General features: G+C 45.5%; 1 protein-coding gene across 1 annotated transcript; it reads left to right on the top strand.

Annotated features, from left to right (window-relative positions):
• The first annotated feature begins 6726 nt into the window (after positions 1 to 6726).
• Positions 6727 to 15498, top strand: LOC109684040 (keratin, type II cytoskeletal 2 oral-like). Its single transcript, XM_020160210.2, is given in 9 exon segments — positions 6727 to 7278; positions 8315 to 8535; positions 10000 to 10060; positions 10720 to 10815; positions 11337 to 11501; positions 11590 to 11715; positions 13018 to 13238; positions 14674 to 14708; positions 15164 to 15498. Coding segments are annotated over 9 exon segments (1812 nt in total).
• Positions 15499 to 15862: the final 364 nt, after the last annotated feature.

The following is a 15862-nucleotide window of genomic DNA, read 5'->3' as shown; positions in this document are numbered from 1 at the left end:
GATCATTCACCACGACCAAGTAGGCTTCATCCCAGGAATGCAGGGGTGGTTCAACATACGAAAATCAATAAATGTAATAAACCACATTAACAGAAGCAAAGACAAAAACCACTTGATCATCTCAGTAGATGCAGAAAAAGCCTTTGATAAGATCCAGCACCATTTCATGATAAAAGCTCTAAGAAAACTAGGAATAGAAGGAAAGTACCTCAACATTATAAAAGCTATATATGACAAACCTACAGCCAGCATTATACTTAATGGAGAAAAACTGAAACCATTCCCTCTAAAATCAGGAACCAGACAAGGATGCCCACTATCTCCACTCCTATTCAACATAGTACTGGAATTCCTAGCCAGAGCAATTAGGCAAGAAGAAGGAATAAAAGGAACACAAATAGGTAAAGAAACTGTCAAAATATCCCTATTTGCAGATGACATGATCCTATACCTTAAAGACCCAAAAAACTCTACTCAGAAGCTCCTAGACACCATCAATAGCTATAGCAAGGTAGCAGGATATAAAATCAACATAGAAAAATCATTAGCATTTCTATACACTAACAATGAACAAACTGAGAAAGAATATATGAAAACAATTCCATTTACAATAGCCTAAAAGAAAAATCAAATACCTAGGTGTAAACCTAACAAAGGATGTGAACAACCTCTCCAAGGAAAACTATAAACTTCTGAAGAAAGAGATTGAGGAAGACTATAGAAAGTGGAGAGATCTCCCATGCTCATGGATTGGTAGAATCAACATAGTAAAAATGTCTGTACTCCCAAAAGTAATCAAAATTCCAATGACATTCATTAAAGAGATTGAAAAATCTACTGGTAAATTTATATGGAAACACAAGAGGCCACGAATAGCCAAATCATACTCAGTCAAAAGAACAATGCTGGAGGTATCAGGATACCCGACTTCAAACTATATTACAAAGCAATAACAATAAAAACAGCATGGTACTGGCACAAACACAGATATGAAGACCAGTGGAACAGAATAGAGGACCCAGATATGAAGCCACACAACTATAACCAACTTGTCTTTGACAAAGGTGCTAAAAATATATGATGGAGAAAATACAGCCTCTTCAACAAAAACTGCTGGGAAAACTGGTTAGCAGTCTGCAAAAAATTGAAACTAGATCCATGTATATCACCCTATACCAATATTAACTCAAAATGGATCAAGGATCTAATATCAGACCCCAAACTCTAAAGTTGATACAGGAAAGATAGGAAATACTCTGGAATTAGTAGGCATAGGTAAGAACTTTCTCAATGGAACCCCAGCAGCACAGCAACTAAGAGATAGCATAGATAAATGGGATTTCATAAACCTAAAAAGCTTCTGCTCAACAAAAGAAATGGTCTCTAAACTGAAGAGAACACCCACAGAGTGGGAGAAAATATTTGCCAGCTACACATCAGACAAAGGACTGATAACCAGAATATATACGGAACTTAAAAAACTAAATTCTCCCAAAACTAATGAACCAATAAAGAAATGGGCAAGTGAACTAAGTGAACTTTCTCAAAAGAAATTCAAATGGCCAAAAAACACATGAAAAAATGCTCACCATCTCTAGCAATAAAGGAAATGCAAATTAAAACCACACTAAGATTCCACCTCACCCCTGTTAGAATAGCCATCATCAGCAACACCACCAACAACAGGTGTTGGCAAAGATGTGGGGAAAAAGGAACCCTCTTACACTGTTGGTGGGAAGGTAAACTAGTACAACCACTCTGAAAAAAAATTTGGAGGCTACTTAAAAAGCTAAACATTGATCTACCGTATGATCCAGCAATACCACTCTTGGTGATATACCCAAAAGTCTGTGACACAGGTTACTCCAGAGGCACCTGCACACTGATGTTTATTGCAGCACTATTCACAATAGCCAAGTTATGGAAACAGCCAAGATGCCCCACTACTGATGAATGGATCAAGAAATGTAGTATTTATACACAATGGAATTTTATGCAACCATGAAGAAGAACGAAATGTTATCATTCGCTGGTAAATGGATGGAATTGGAGAACATCATTCTGAGTGAGGTTAGCCTGGCCCAAAAGATCAAAAATCATATGTTCTCCCTCATATGCGGACATTAGATCAAGGGCAAACACAACAAGGGGATTGGACTTTGATCACATGATAAAGCGAGAGCACACAAGGGAGATATGAGGATAGGTAAGACACCTAAAAAACTAGATAGCATTTGTTGCCCTCAATGCAGAGAAACTAAAGCAGATACTTTAAAGCAACTGAGGCCAACAGGAGAAGGGGACCAGGAACTAGAGAAAAGGTTGGTTCAAGAAGAATTAACCTAGAAGGTAACACACATGCATAGGAAATCAATGTGAGTCAACTCCCTGTATAGCTATCCTTATCTCAACTAGCAAAAACCCTGTTCCTTCCTATTATTGCTTATACTCTCTCTTCAACAAAATTAGAAATAAGGGCAAAATAGTTTCTGCCAGGTAGCGAGGGGGGTAGGGGGGAGGGAGGGGGTGGGGGGAAGGGGGAGAAATGACCCAAACATTGCATGCACATATGAATAAAATAAAAATTAAAAAAAAAATAAAGGTAAAACTATAATTTCCTGAAGGATTTCTAAGGGCTTTAAGTATGCTAATAAGCATATTACAATCCCAAGAAAGAGCTATAGCATTTTCATTTCACAAATTTACTTTTTTATTATCATATTATTGTTGTACTGGGGGTACATTGTGACATTTATAAAAGTTTTTTTACAATATATCATAGTTGAATTCACCCATTCCATTATTTATTTTACAAATTTATTTGATCATAGAACCTTTTAACCAAGGGGGATAAAATTCTTCCCGGGGAGAGATCCAAGAACTAGACAAAGATTTAGTAGGGAGTTGAAGTATATTTTAATCAAAAGATAAGACCAGAATTAGAATAAATTGTGACAGGATTAGAATAAATTAAAAAGAATTTAATTAAACATTTATTTCCTTTTTTCTGGTGGTACTGGTTTGAACTTAGGGTCTTAGGCTTGCTAAGCAGATGCTCTCCCACTTGAGCCACTCTGCCAGTCCCTGCCATCCCTTTTTTGCATTGGGTACTTTTGAGATAGGGAACTATTTGCCTGGGCGGGGCTTTGAACTGCGATCCTCCTGATCCCTCCTTCAGAGTAGGTAGGATTACAGGTGTGAGCCACCAGTGCCCAGCTGACATTTATTTCCTTATCGAGCTTTAGCTATAAAGTAAGCTTGCTGTATATGGTAATACATTTTTACTATCCATTGGTTAAGTAAAGTTCTTCCAGTATTGATAAGCTTTTATTTCAAAATGACAAAAAAAGGAGAAAAGAATGCTACGTTTTAGTCTGGGAATAGCATACCTAGAATGACTGTTCATCTCTCTTCTCTCTCTTTTTCTCTCTCTGGTATTGGGTAGAGATTGAACCTAGGGTTTTGAGCTCACTAGGCAAGTGCTCTACTCCTCTGAGGTAGGCCCCCAGCCCTGTTGTTTTTACTTTGTTTTTGAGAAAGGGTCTTGCTAACTTTGCCTAGACTGAACTCAAACTCACTATCTTCCTGCCTCTGTCTCCTGAGTAGTTGGGATTACACTGCTGTGCACCACTATACCTGGCTCCCTCCTGCTCTTTCCCTTCCTCTATCCTTCATCTTTCCTTCCCTTTTTATTGAGAACAGATTAGTGATTATCTTAAAATGGGATCTAGGAATCTACATGTGTAAAGAAGCAGCACCTGGTCACCCTCATTCTCATAGACCCTGGGTGGAAAGGGCTGTCTGCTCATCTTGATCTACAGGTAATAATGACTATCTCTTGATCCATCCTCCACTCCAATTATAGGACTCTTAAGTCTTCTCACTGCAGTTGAATACCAGAGAGCAATTTGGTTAAGGGAAATAACTACTTGGTGACAATTTCCCCTGTTTTATGGGTGGGGATGTATGATCTCAGAGTGCTCAACCACCTGGTAATCTTTCCACAGAAGGCTCTGGCAGGCACGGGATTAGAATTCAGACTACTGGCAGCAGGCAGCCCTTTTAGGCGCCACTCCTCCACAAGATCCCACAGGATATTGAGTAAGGGAAATATTGCCGAGGATGGCAACTCTGAATATTTCCAGCAGTTTCATTCCACTGCTGAGAACACAATCCTGACTTGCCAGGGGAGGTGATGCTTTGGCAGGCTCAGGCAGCATGAACTGGAGGACCCCAGTCCAAACACGTGCTTTTGCAATGAGCCCATCACCTCTCTCTGTCATGATCCTCCAGCACCTGCCAGGGTGGCAGCACCCACTGTCTGGGTGCCAGAGCTCAGGGAGGGGAAGGGAATCGGAGACACTGTCTTTGTTTGCTTTGGGCTCTTACATGGGGCTTCAGGTGAGCCTGGCTCACCTTTCTTCCTAGTCAGGACTTTAACCTTCTGCTTTGAAAGGAATTCCTGAGAATATGAGTAAAGACTTTACCAGGAGGGAGGCATCCGATTGATGGGCAGGAGTAAATATGTCAAAGAAGAACTTTGTTCATTTCTATGGATGGATAATGATTTAAAAATCCAAACACTTACGATGGATGCTGTGTTTAAATTGCAAAACAGTCTCACAAGTAGGGCAGATACCTCCTTTTACAAATAAGGAAAGAGAGGTCAAGTACCTTGTCCAAGGTCATCTAATGGTGAGAGGTAGATAGGATATTTGAACCCAGGTATTCTGAATTCCATGATGACATGCTTTTTTTGTGTTAGATCACAACTACCTTGCTGTTGTGTGACATTTTGTAATTTTCGAAGGAACTTCACTCACATTATGTATTGTGAGCTCACCACAAACCTGTGAGGCAGAAGAGGGTTTGACAGATTAGAACACAGACTTAATGTGTTAAACCATGGTTCTAGGTCATCCAAATTAGCTCCCTCCATCCAGCATGGGTCTTACCTCCTGCTCCAGTGTGCTGTCTTACTCTTCACTCTTACTTGGCTTCCTTTCCCACCCATCCTTATCCTCTGGTGATACCTGCTGTTATAAACCCTATTTTTACAGTTGATGAAATTGGTCACATAAATGTAACTTCTCCAAGATCAAGGAGCTAGTGAATAGTGAAGATGGATCCAACCAGGAAGACTGGCTGCAGATGAGTCATAGAGATAGCACTTGAAATGGCTTCACTGACATCCTTCAGTTTTCAGACCAATCCTTGGCCATAGGTTGTCTTTTCCAGAAATCATCCCAGAGTTCTAGTTGTCAGCTTGACTAGAATCCTGGAGATGTACTAGCCACCAATTTTGGAGGGAGTCTAGAGTCTGTCTCACCTGCTCCAGATCCAGAAAAGCCCTTGTCTAGGCCACAGGATTCCATCATCAGGAGCCCCAGGAGGGCTTGTTAAAATATAGGCCCCAAGGTCTTCCTTTGCAGATGTTCACTCAGAGGACTGGGGTGGGAATGGGGTCCTCACGACACAATGGTGTCATGCCCTAGGATACGCTAGGAGCTGGACTCAGAAAGGGTAGCACTCAAGCACTTACCTGGAGGAACTCAAGGCCTATGGGGCACTGCCAAGTGAATAGGGCCATATAAGGAAGGTACAGGATGTAAGGGAAAACAGCAAGGGGTAGTGAATATGGGGTTTGTTTGGTGGTACTGGGGTTCAAACTCAGGGCTTCATGCTTGCTAAGCAGGTACTCTACCACTTGAACCACACCCCCAGCCAGAAAGGGGTGCTGACCAGACCAGGTGGTAGAGTGGGAAGGAGATACTACATTTCAGATCTGAGTTGAGGCCTAGATGTGTCACTCATTCTCATCTCAAGAGGAGTGGGCTCCTTGAGCTGACTCTTACCAGCTAGCTGCCATGTCCACACATTCTGTCTCCTCTTGCTTCTGGCTCCATAAACCACCTGCTGTTGGTCTAGGATGGCAGGTGCAGGGCTTGGGCTGAGACCTTCCCCTGCACTTGTCTTCCTTCTACTCAAGCCTCATGCTGTTTGCTTTGCATCACAAGCCTGTGTTCCCCAGGAACCAGACATGTGTGGACTCCACTTTAGTTTCTTTCCCACCAGCATTACTTCTCAGCTCAAATTCCAGATCTGCTTAGATGGAAGCTTTTGGCTGAGGTGGTAGCAGACTGGACCCCCCGAGGTCAGTGCACCTCTCACCCCTCAAACCCTCTGAAGAGTTGGGCACAGGTGATATGCCATCAAAGCCAATGTCCATCAATGTGAGGATTAGCTCAATTACTGCCAGAGTGTGTGAGCACTCTGCACCACAGGTAAGGGCTCAGTCCATCTGGGGGAGGCTGACCAGTCCTCAGCCTGGGCCATGGAGCTCAATGGCTCTTCATCATCCAGTTCATCCTGCTGGATTGGGTGCTGCTTGGGTTCTTTGAGACCCTTGAAGGAATCACACTACAGGAAAGAGGAGAGTTCTGTCTTCTGTCAGTTGAGGCAAGTTTGGGTGATTAAGCTGAGAAAGCAAAGCCATTTTGGTCCAGAGGATTATCTTTGAGGTGTGCGGGGAACCAAGAAGTAACTTATTGCCTGCAAGGCAACCAAACCCAGGATGACTGTCAGCTAATTGCTTGCCTCTCCTTCTGCCAAGCCAAATGGCCTGGCATAAAAAGACCAGCCTCTGCTGTCGTCCCCATCTTCTGTCTTCATCTCTCGCTCTGCTCTTGCTAAGTGATTGCTAGCTCACCTCTAAGCACTCTCACCATGAACAAACAAGCCTGCCAAAAGTTCTTCAGCAGCACAAGCCAGGGCTTCTCTGGCCACTCAGCTGTGGTCTCTGGCAGCAGCAAGATGAGCTGTGTGGCCCGCTCCCAGGGGACCAGTGGAAGGGCCTGTGGGCTTCGGAATGGAGCAAGCAGCTTTGGCAGTAGCAGCCTCCACAACCTGGGTGGCAACAAGAGAATCTCTATGAGTGTGGCAGCTGGTGGCTCCAGGGCTGGTGGCTTTGGTGGAGGACATAGAAGCTATGGCAGTAGCTTTGGGGGTGGCTATGGAGGTGGCTTTGGTGGTGGTTATGGAGGCAGCTATGGTGGCAGAGGGATGGGAGGTGGCTTTGGGGGAGCTGGTGGCTTTGGAGGGGCTGGTAGCTTTGGTGAGCCTGGTGGCTTTCCTGGGGGAATCCAGGAAGTGACTGTCAACCAGAGCCTCCTGCAGCCCTTCAGTGTAGAGATTGACCCTCAGATTGGACAAGTGAAAACTCAGGAACGCGAGCAGATCAAGATCCTCAACAACAAGTTCGCCTCCTTCATCGACAAGGTGAGGGGAAGGCCCAGAGGTTTTGTGGAGGATTTGGGCTGCCCAGTGGGTTGGCATAGGAAGATGCCAGTGAGACCTGCTAGACTTGGAGACAGGGGTGCCTAGCTCTTGGCCTAGTTCTGCCTTCTTTGCTCCAGAATAGTGAGTATGCCTCTCTTGCTCCTTGGGCCCCATTTTTCTAGCTGTAAAATGGGGGATGGCTCCTTGGTCATAATTTTCCCTCAGGGATGAGATGAGGTGAGGGTCCAACTATATTCTTAGCTCTGAAGAATGGGGCTTTAGCCACAAAATCAATATAGCTCACTTTCAATTCCTTCAGAAAGCAGTTGCCTGATAAGCCAATGTAGCTGGGAATCTTGCATTACATGAATCTTGGGGCTGCCTTTGCATGATGAATACTGGCAGCTGACTTACCTTCCCATGATGCAGTATTTCAGCCAGTGTTACCCCATGCTGGGGTAGAGAAGGATGTACCCAGTCTGTGGAGGAATGAGCCCAGGATTTGAAGTCGGCTGAAAGATGAATAACTGAAAGGAAGTCTTCCCGTGGGCAACATCTAAGGAACAGTTAGACCTCATTGACTATGTTTACTACCTTTATGGAAGTAAGAGAACCTTACTTCCAAAACATAGTTAAAAATAACTTTTTTCATGCTGACCTCCTTTGGCTGTGTTCTAAAGGATTCCAGTAGATCTAGGACCATCCTGGGACTGTCTTTTCACTTTATCACTCAGTACTCATCTCACTTTTGGTAATGTAAGCTCTCTGAGCCTCAGTGTCTTCAGTAGGGATTATAATACCTCCTGTACAGGTGGTTGTGAGCATTAAGTGATATAGGCTATGTGACAATAGCAGGTATAATGTAAGGACTCAACAAGTTCTAGCTCTCCCTTTCGTTATCTGTACCTCCAAATTCCCCAAACACAGACAAAATTGTGAATTGAAGAATTGGGTCCATTCTCTACCTTTCCACCCTTTGGGATGGTGGCCCCACCTGTCCAACTCAAGAGGCTCCTTTCCTTCCTCCCTGATACAGGTGCGGTTCCTGGAACAGCAAAACAAGGTCCTGGAGACCAAGTGGGAACTACTCCAGCAGCAGACCACTGGCTCTGGCTCTGGTCCCCACAACCTGGAGCCTTTCTTTGAATCCTATCTCAGCTTTCTGCGCAAGCAGTTGGATTCACTTCGGGGGGAGAAGGGGAACCAAGAGGGAGAGCTAAAGAACATGCAAGACCTGGTGGAAGACTTCAAAAAGAAGTAAGGGTCCCAGTGAGTGGAGCGTCCTCTTCTGGGGGATTAACAGGCAAGGCCTGGTCCTAAGTTGGGGTTTCAACTGTTCCTGGAGCAATAGACCACCTTTAGTCAATACTCTTGGGTGGACCAAGCAGAAGGAAGAGACAGGGTGGGGACAGGGTGGGGACTGACAATCTTGTGTGGCTGATTATTATGTATTTCTTAATGTCCAGACGGCCCCCTTCCTATCTCAGGCTAGAGTTCTTGAGAATGGGGCACCCTCACGCTTAACTGTACATAGAAGTCACCTTGGAACTTTGTCCAACATTCATAGTCCTGTGTTCTGGCCCTCCATATTCTGTGGAGGCTTTTTTTTGTGACACTGGGATTTGAACTCAGGGCCTTATACTTGCTAGGCAAGCACACTTACTGCTTGAGCCACTCTGGCAACCCTGGCCCTCCACATTCTGAACCAGCAGGTATGGCGCAGGCCCCAGGAGTTGGAGTGCTACCCAGCTCCTGGGCATTCCAGGGCTATCTTTGTAAAGTGCTCTTTCAGTGTGTCCTGTACAGTCCCCTGTGTCTGCAGTTTCAGTCAGCTTCCCCATGTTCCAAGTTGTAGTTCATGCTATCTGAGGTTTGTGGGGGGTAAACTGGGCCTCTTAAGGTGGGAGGGAGCTCCAGACATTCCCAAGGGTCAGGACCCATGGGACTAGGTTTACCTGCTCTGAGGGTCCCATTCCAATGCCACTGCATAAGCTGGTGGCCACCTGCTTGTTGTGAGGCTCCATGCTGGGTTCTGGGAATCCAGAGGCACCTCAGACTCACATTGCCCAGAATTTTCTTCATTCCTACAATGGTTCTTGTTCTTCAGTCTTCATGAACTCCAAGCACATGGTGGGAGAGTCTAGTTTCTAACAGACTGGAATCTCAGCCCTGATGCATTTGGAAGACATGAGTTCTTCTTATCCCAGTTTCCTCTAAGAAGCCACTGTAATTAAGGAAAACCGAAACAGCAAACTAAGGCAAGAACATTGTGGGGAGCAAACATCTCTTTGAGTCCCTTATGTGCACACTGCTTTGTGAAGTTGACCAAAGTGCCCAGGCAAACAGTCAGGATGCTTGACGTCTTCCCCCTCCCTCCCTGTCTATCTGCACCTCAGCTTATCACCAGACTTGAAGGTGAACCTGTGCCCTGAGCTCTGAGAGGTCTTCAGGCAGGAGATCTACATGATTTTCAGGGCTCAGTGCTAAATAATAATGCGGGGTCTTTGTTTAAAAAATTACGACGATTTCACAATTGTGCCAGCAGAGAATCAAACTGAGTGAGGACCTTTTAGCCCTGAGTCCTGTGTAACTGCACAGGTTGCACACCCATGAGGCAGGTCCTGTCTCTGTGTAAGGAGATTATGCATGAGTACCTGGGGCCCTCACTGCTCTTCACTTCTGAAATGTCACATTCTAAATGTGTGCCTCTGTCTGTTTCAGATATGAAGATGAGGTCAACAAGCGTGCTGCGGTAGAGAATGAGTTTGTGGGGCTCAAGAAGGTGGGTTGAGTGGAGTGAACAGAACCTGGCTCCCTTTGCCTTCCTATGGAAGAAGAGCCACTGACCCTGTGCTGTGGGTGGGGCTTACATTATCCTTACATTTTTGGAAATGTTTGATAAAGGAAGCTGCTCTGAGTATATTGCTGGTCGGGGAGACATCCTCGAACTGTAACCAATGAGCTGGTTAATAGTATGAACTAACGCGCATATTTTATGTGTAACATTAATCAATATTTTCAGCCTATGGGCGTGCTCTGGGTGTTCATAATAACAGTAATCAACGGTAGCTCGTTTAAACTAGTCTCTGTAATATGCAGTAGTGAAAATGCCCTCATTTCTATTCAGGAGACCGGGCTTTTGATACTCTATAACCAAAGCCACATATATTTTAGACAAATGTGGTTTTTCTGCCCTAAAACTAGGTGGTGTCTCTGTGCCTGACTAACATGGTTTGTATTTTGTTACAGCATTGGGTTTGATTGTTCAAAGCAATAGGAAGGAAATACTTTCCTTTTCTATCTTTTAAAAGGGAAGGTGAGAAGTCATACATAGAAGGGTCGGGGGAGGGACTAACAGGGGAGATGAGGACTTAGAAGGAGCTGTGGGAGGAGGGGAGGGAACAGAGGGGTCATTCTTTGGGTTTCTGACCTCTCTTTCAGGATGTAGGTGTGGCTTACATGAACAAGGTGGAGCTGCAGGCTAAAGTGGACAGCTTGACAGATGAAATCAACTTCCTGAGGACCCTCTATGACATGGTGATTCCTTGGTTTGCTAAGCTCTAGGGTCTGTTCATTGGCATCTTCCCAAGCACAGCTTTAGGGGATCATGAAGTGGCAGGATGCTCACAAAACCAGCAACAGAGTTTGGAACTCATCCCTGCTCACCCAGGAAGAGTTACTTGCTCCACCAGCCTGCACAGACTTGGCCAGTGGGGCCAGGGCCCCTCTTTTTCCTCAGCCCATTCTGCTGTACACCTTCCCCCAGGCTCTAGTCCAGTATCACAGGCAGCTACTTCACAATACTGCTCCCTCCTGTGCTCCCATGGAGATCCACACAGTTGGGCTTACTGGCTGTGCTTTCAGAGTGACAAACATCCTGATTATGTTTGCATATTTCCTTTTTTTTTTTTTTTCAGCCCTGTTGGGATTCTTTAGGTTGTAGCCAGGCCTGAACTCTTTTTAACGGCCCCACTCTTTAGCCCCATCCTTGGGTTATCTTTGCTAGTAGAGGATTCCCAGCATCCTCTGGGGTCAGTGACTGTTTATGTCCCCTGCAGGAGCTGAGCCAGATGTAGAGCCATGTCAGTGACACGTCTGTGGTGTTGTCCATGGATAACAACCGCTGCCTGGATCTGGACAGCATTATTGCAGAAGTACGAATCCAGTATGAAGACATTGCCGAGAGGAGCAAGGCCGAGGCTGAGGCCCTGTACCAGACCAAGGTGGGAGCCCTTCTCTCGTTCCAATGAGCTTCGTCAAGAATGTGCCAATACTTTGCAAAACCATGTTGATTGGTTTTTCCTCTATCAGCTTGGGGAGCTGCAGACGACAGCTGGCAGGCATGGGGATGACCTGAGGAGCACCAAGAGTGAGATCATGGAGCTCAACAGGGTGATCCAGAGACTGCGGGCAGAGATTGAGAATGTCAAGAAGCAGGTGGGTCCAGGTTTAATGGAGTGATCCTGGAGGCCTCCTGGGCCCTGGATGGTCTTCTCTGCCACATGCGTTTTCCATCCTTTCATGGTCTTACAGCCTGGGGGAGTTCTGTTCTCCCAGATTTTCCTTCTGGAAGCCGGCCTTCTTGGAATGCTCCCTGAAGAGAGATGGATGCCCATTCTGGACTGTCCAGCAAATCTGACAACTGCGGTGTTGGCCTGAAATACTCAGATCTTAGCAGGATCTGCCCTTGGCAAGGCTACTTATCTTGCTCTTCACTTAATCTTGATGGCTGCTTTGTATCACTGGAATGAAGTGATTGGGCAAGGAGCTTTTAACAGTCTTGCAAAAAAGATTAGTGGTTAGTCAGACCACTACTACCTTTGACAGACTAGGAAAGCAAATCAACATTCCTTTGCTTTTTTCCCCCTACACCCGCATTTTTATTAGCATATATTGTTGTATACAGGGGTTTCACTGTGATATTTCCATACATGCCTATAAGGTATCCTGATCAAATCCATCCCCTCTATCTCCCATCTCCCCTTTCCCTGCTTCTTGTAACATTTTTAACAGTTTTCATTGTTCTATTTCCATACACCTGTATAGAATTCTTTGAATATATTCAATCCCAACCCACTGTACCCTCTCCTTTAACCCTTCTCCTTCCTGCTGGTACATACTCCCAAACAGAGCCTGTTTTACATTTCTGTTGTTAGTTTTTTAGAGTCAGATGAGAGAAAACGTGATATTTTATTTTCTCAGTCTGACTTGTTTTGCTTAGCATGGTGATTGCCAGTTCCATCCATTTTCCTGAAAATGACATAATTTCATTCTTCTTTATGGCTGAATAATATTCCCTTATGTGTACACACCACACACACATTCGTCAGTTGATGGACACCTAGGCTGATTCCATGTTTTGCCTATTGTGAATAGTGTTGCTACAAGCATGGGTGTGCACATATCTCTACTGTATATTAACCTACATTCCTTCAGATACATGTCCAGGAGTGATGTAGCAGGATCACACAGCAGTACTATCTTTAGTTTTTTAAGTAACCTCCATACTGATTTCCATAGAGGCTGTGCTAATTTACATTCTCACCACACATGAGTTGATTTCAATGGGTCAAGGATGAATTAGCCAATTGCAATATCAACTTCTTTTCTGAGCATGCTCCATTGGGATTTCTAAGGAAGGGGAAAGGTGCTGGATGGGGGAAGAGATCTCCTCTCAGGAAAAATCAGATGCTTGTTCCCCAGTCACTATAATTGATCTTCTACTTCTCCCTGCCTCAGAATGCCAACCTGCAGACATCCATCGCAGAAGATGAGCAGCGTGGGGAGATGGCCCTAAAGGATGCCAGCGCTAAGCTCCAAGATTTGCAGACGGCCCTGCAGCAGGCCAAAGATGACCTGGCCCGGCTGCTGCATGATTATCAGGAACTGATGAACGTCAAGCTGGCCCTGGATGTGGAGATTGCCACCTACCGCAAGCTGCTGGAAGGCGAGGAGTACAGGTGAGGGACCATGGGTCAGCATTCTCCAGATAAAATTTTAGAGTGACTTTGATAATGACAAAAGGGGTAAGTTGATAAGTTGAGGACAACCAGACAATGGGCAAGTAGTCTCCTGAATGGCAGTGTTAAGCATTTAAGCCCCACTGTTTTTCATTGGTCAATATCATCTACTTCTCAAATTTATCATGGTTATCAACTGCATTATGTACTTCTATTTACACTCTTATGTGCAATGTATTAGGAAAAGGGCTTTGGGGTTGTGATGAATGTTATAGACCAGGATTGTCTACTGGAACTCTCCAAGATTCTGCACATATTCCATACCTGTGTTGTCCAATGCAGTAACCATTAGCTCCTTGAGCATTTGCAACTGGCTAGTGCAACTGAGGAACTGAGTTTTACATTTAATTTAAATAAATTTAAGTAGCTTCATGTGGCTAGTAGTTACCAGATCAGACAGGTCAGTATGGACATTCCGCAACTCTCTTTCCTGAAGCTGAGTCCATAGGGGATGTAGTTGATGAATATTCTTGAAAAAACACAAAGCAACAGATAAAGGCCTAGCAAGTAGATATCAACTCTGAAGGGAGTGTAAAGAATAGAGGGATCTTTCAGCTGCCTGCCTGCCTCATACTTCTTGTGTTTACAGCCTTTGTCTTCAGGCAGGGGAGGGAGAGGTGATGGATGGTGGGGAAGAGATCTCCTCTCAAGAACAATCAGGTGTTTGCTTCCTAGTCGATCTGATGGGAGAAATGGAACCCAAGTATGAGGAGTAAAGGATTTTTTAAGTGTCTCCATAGGAAGGAGTAAGAGTGATGTGTTCAGTGTATTGAAAATCATGTGATGATGAAGGAGTGGTCAATACCAGTGGGCATATAGTGGCATGGTGCAAGGGCACATCCCACGTCTGCTCAGATATGTGGCAGGCCTGCTCCATGAACACGGTCCAGGAAGATGGGCAGTGTGGGTGGGACATTTTCAAATTCATCACATGTCAGCCCCTTTCATATTTTCTTCACTTCCACCACTATCACTTCCCAGTCCACTAGGGAAGGGTTCCTTAAAGAGGAAAGTTGAACTAAAAAAAGTAAGGGCTGGGAAGAGAAGGAGAAAGGCATGTTAAGGTGTAAGCAGGGCTTGGGAGGGGGGATGGATTGATCAAGTGGGGGCTGGCTGCTTGCCTGGAGCAGGTAATCTTTAGGACTAAGGGAAAGAGGGTGGGAAGAGTGTGGTTGGGAGAGGTACTGGAAGTCTCAACCTGGATCAGCCTTCTTTCTGGAGAGATAGGGAAACAGATTTGAAATAGTCTTTCTTCTTGACCAGAAACTTGAACCCTGGTAGGGTACATGGGAAGACATAACTCCAAAAGTTATGAACCTTCAGCTCATTGGCTATTGACCCATGATAGAAATAACTCATTTCTGTTCCTTTTCAGGATGTCTGGAGAGTGTCAAAATGCTGTGAGCATTTGTAAGTAGCACATTTAAACACCTTCTCCCTGGGTTATAAAAAGAACAACTAGAAACACCCTTGCAGACTGATCTTCAGGTGGGAGGGCCTTGATGCACCTAAGGAAGCCATCTGACAGCAGCCAGGGTCTCTGTCATGGTATGCGCTTTGCCCTCAGAGTTGTAAGCTGACAATCTCTCTGGTATAAATTGGCAACCTCAGGGCAAAGCTCAAACCCCCATGGCTGTGTGGAGTGCTCTAGGTTGGAGAACCAAAAATTTCTGAGGGTACTTCTGATTCTTGTTCTTGGGCAAGGACACTAGAGAGGCAGGCTCACTCTTGTTATTTGCAAACTGAGGCTTAGAGTAGATGAGTATCATTCTCTAAGTCACATAGTTGAGCAGGGGAGGCTGTGGTAAAGCCAGACCTCCAGCTTTCCAGGCCTTTCTCCGAATTGAGTGTCTACTGTCCTATAGCTGTGGTCAGCAATGTCACCAGTGCAAGCAGCAGCTCTGCTGGCTTCAGAGGGGTCAGCAGCAGCAGCAGTGGCTCCAGAGGTGGCAGCAGCAGTGGTGGCTCCAGAGGCAGCAATTATGGAGGGGACAGCAGTGGCAGGAGCAGTGGGGGCAGGGGTGGCAGTGGGGACTACCATAGTGGCAGCAGGCTCAGCAGTGGAGGCAGCAACTCCGTGAGCCAGCGAGGAATGGTCTTCAGCTCTGGTGGCACCCAGACTTCAGCAGGCAGTGGAAGCAGCACCAGTGTCCGCTTCTCCCAGACCACCACCGGCTCCAGCCAGCAATGTTCCAAGTGATCCTCCAGGTCAAACCTCCATGCCCATTTGCTCCCCCTGCCAATCTGCAACTGCACTTCTCACTCTCTGCTTGGCATGACCATGTGCATACTGCTCAACCATGAGAAGGGACCGAACTCCTGTTTCCTCCATTCCCAAGTTCTCTCCTAGGCCAGGGAGGTCCAGCTACTAGTCTGGGATGATGATGCTACTGGAAGAGGCCCTGTGATGCGCCCCCCTCTACCCTGAATTGGACAGCAACATCTGAGCCCCAAGCCCATATGGACCTTGCAGCCTGGCTTATTTCTTCTCTAGCCCATCACCTCTCACGGGGAGTGGATAGTCTGAAGCCAGCACCTTTCAGCACTGCCTAAGGAGGGCAGTG

The sequence above is a fragment of the Castor canadensis genome, chromosome 8, assembly GCF_047511655.1.
Source record: "Castor canadensis chromosome 8, mCasCan1.hap1v2, whole genome shotgun sequence".
Classification (NCBI taxonomy): Eukaryota; Metazoa; Chordata; class Mammalia; order Rodentia; family Castoridae; genus Castor; species Castor canadensis.
This window is presented reverse-complemented; position numbering and strand designations above follow the sequence as displayed.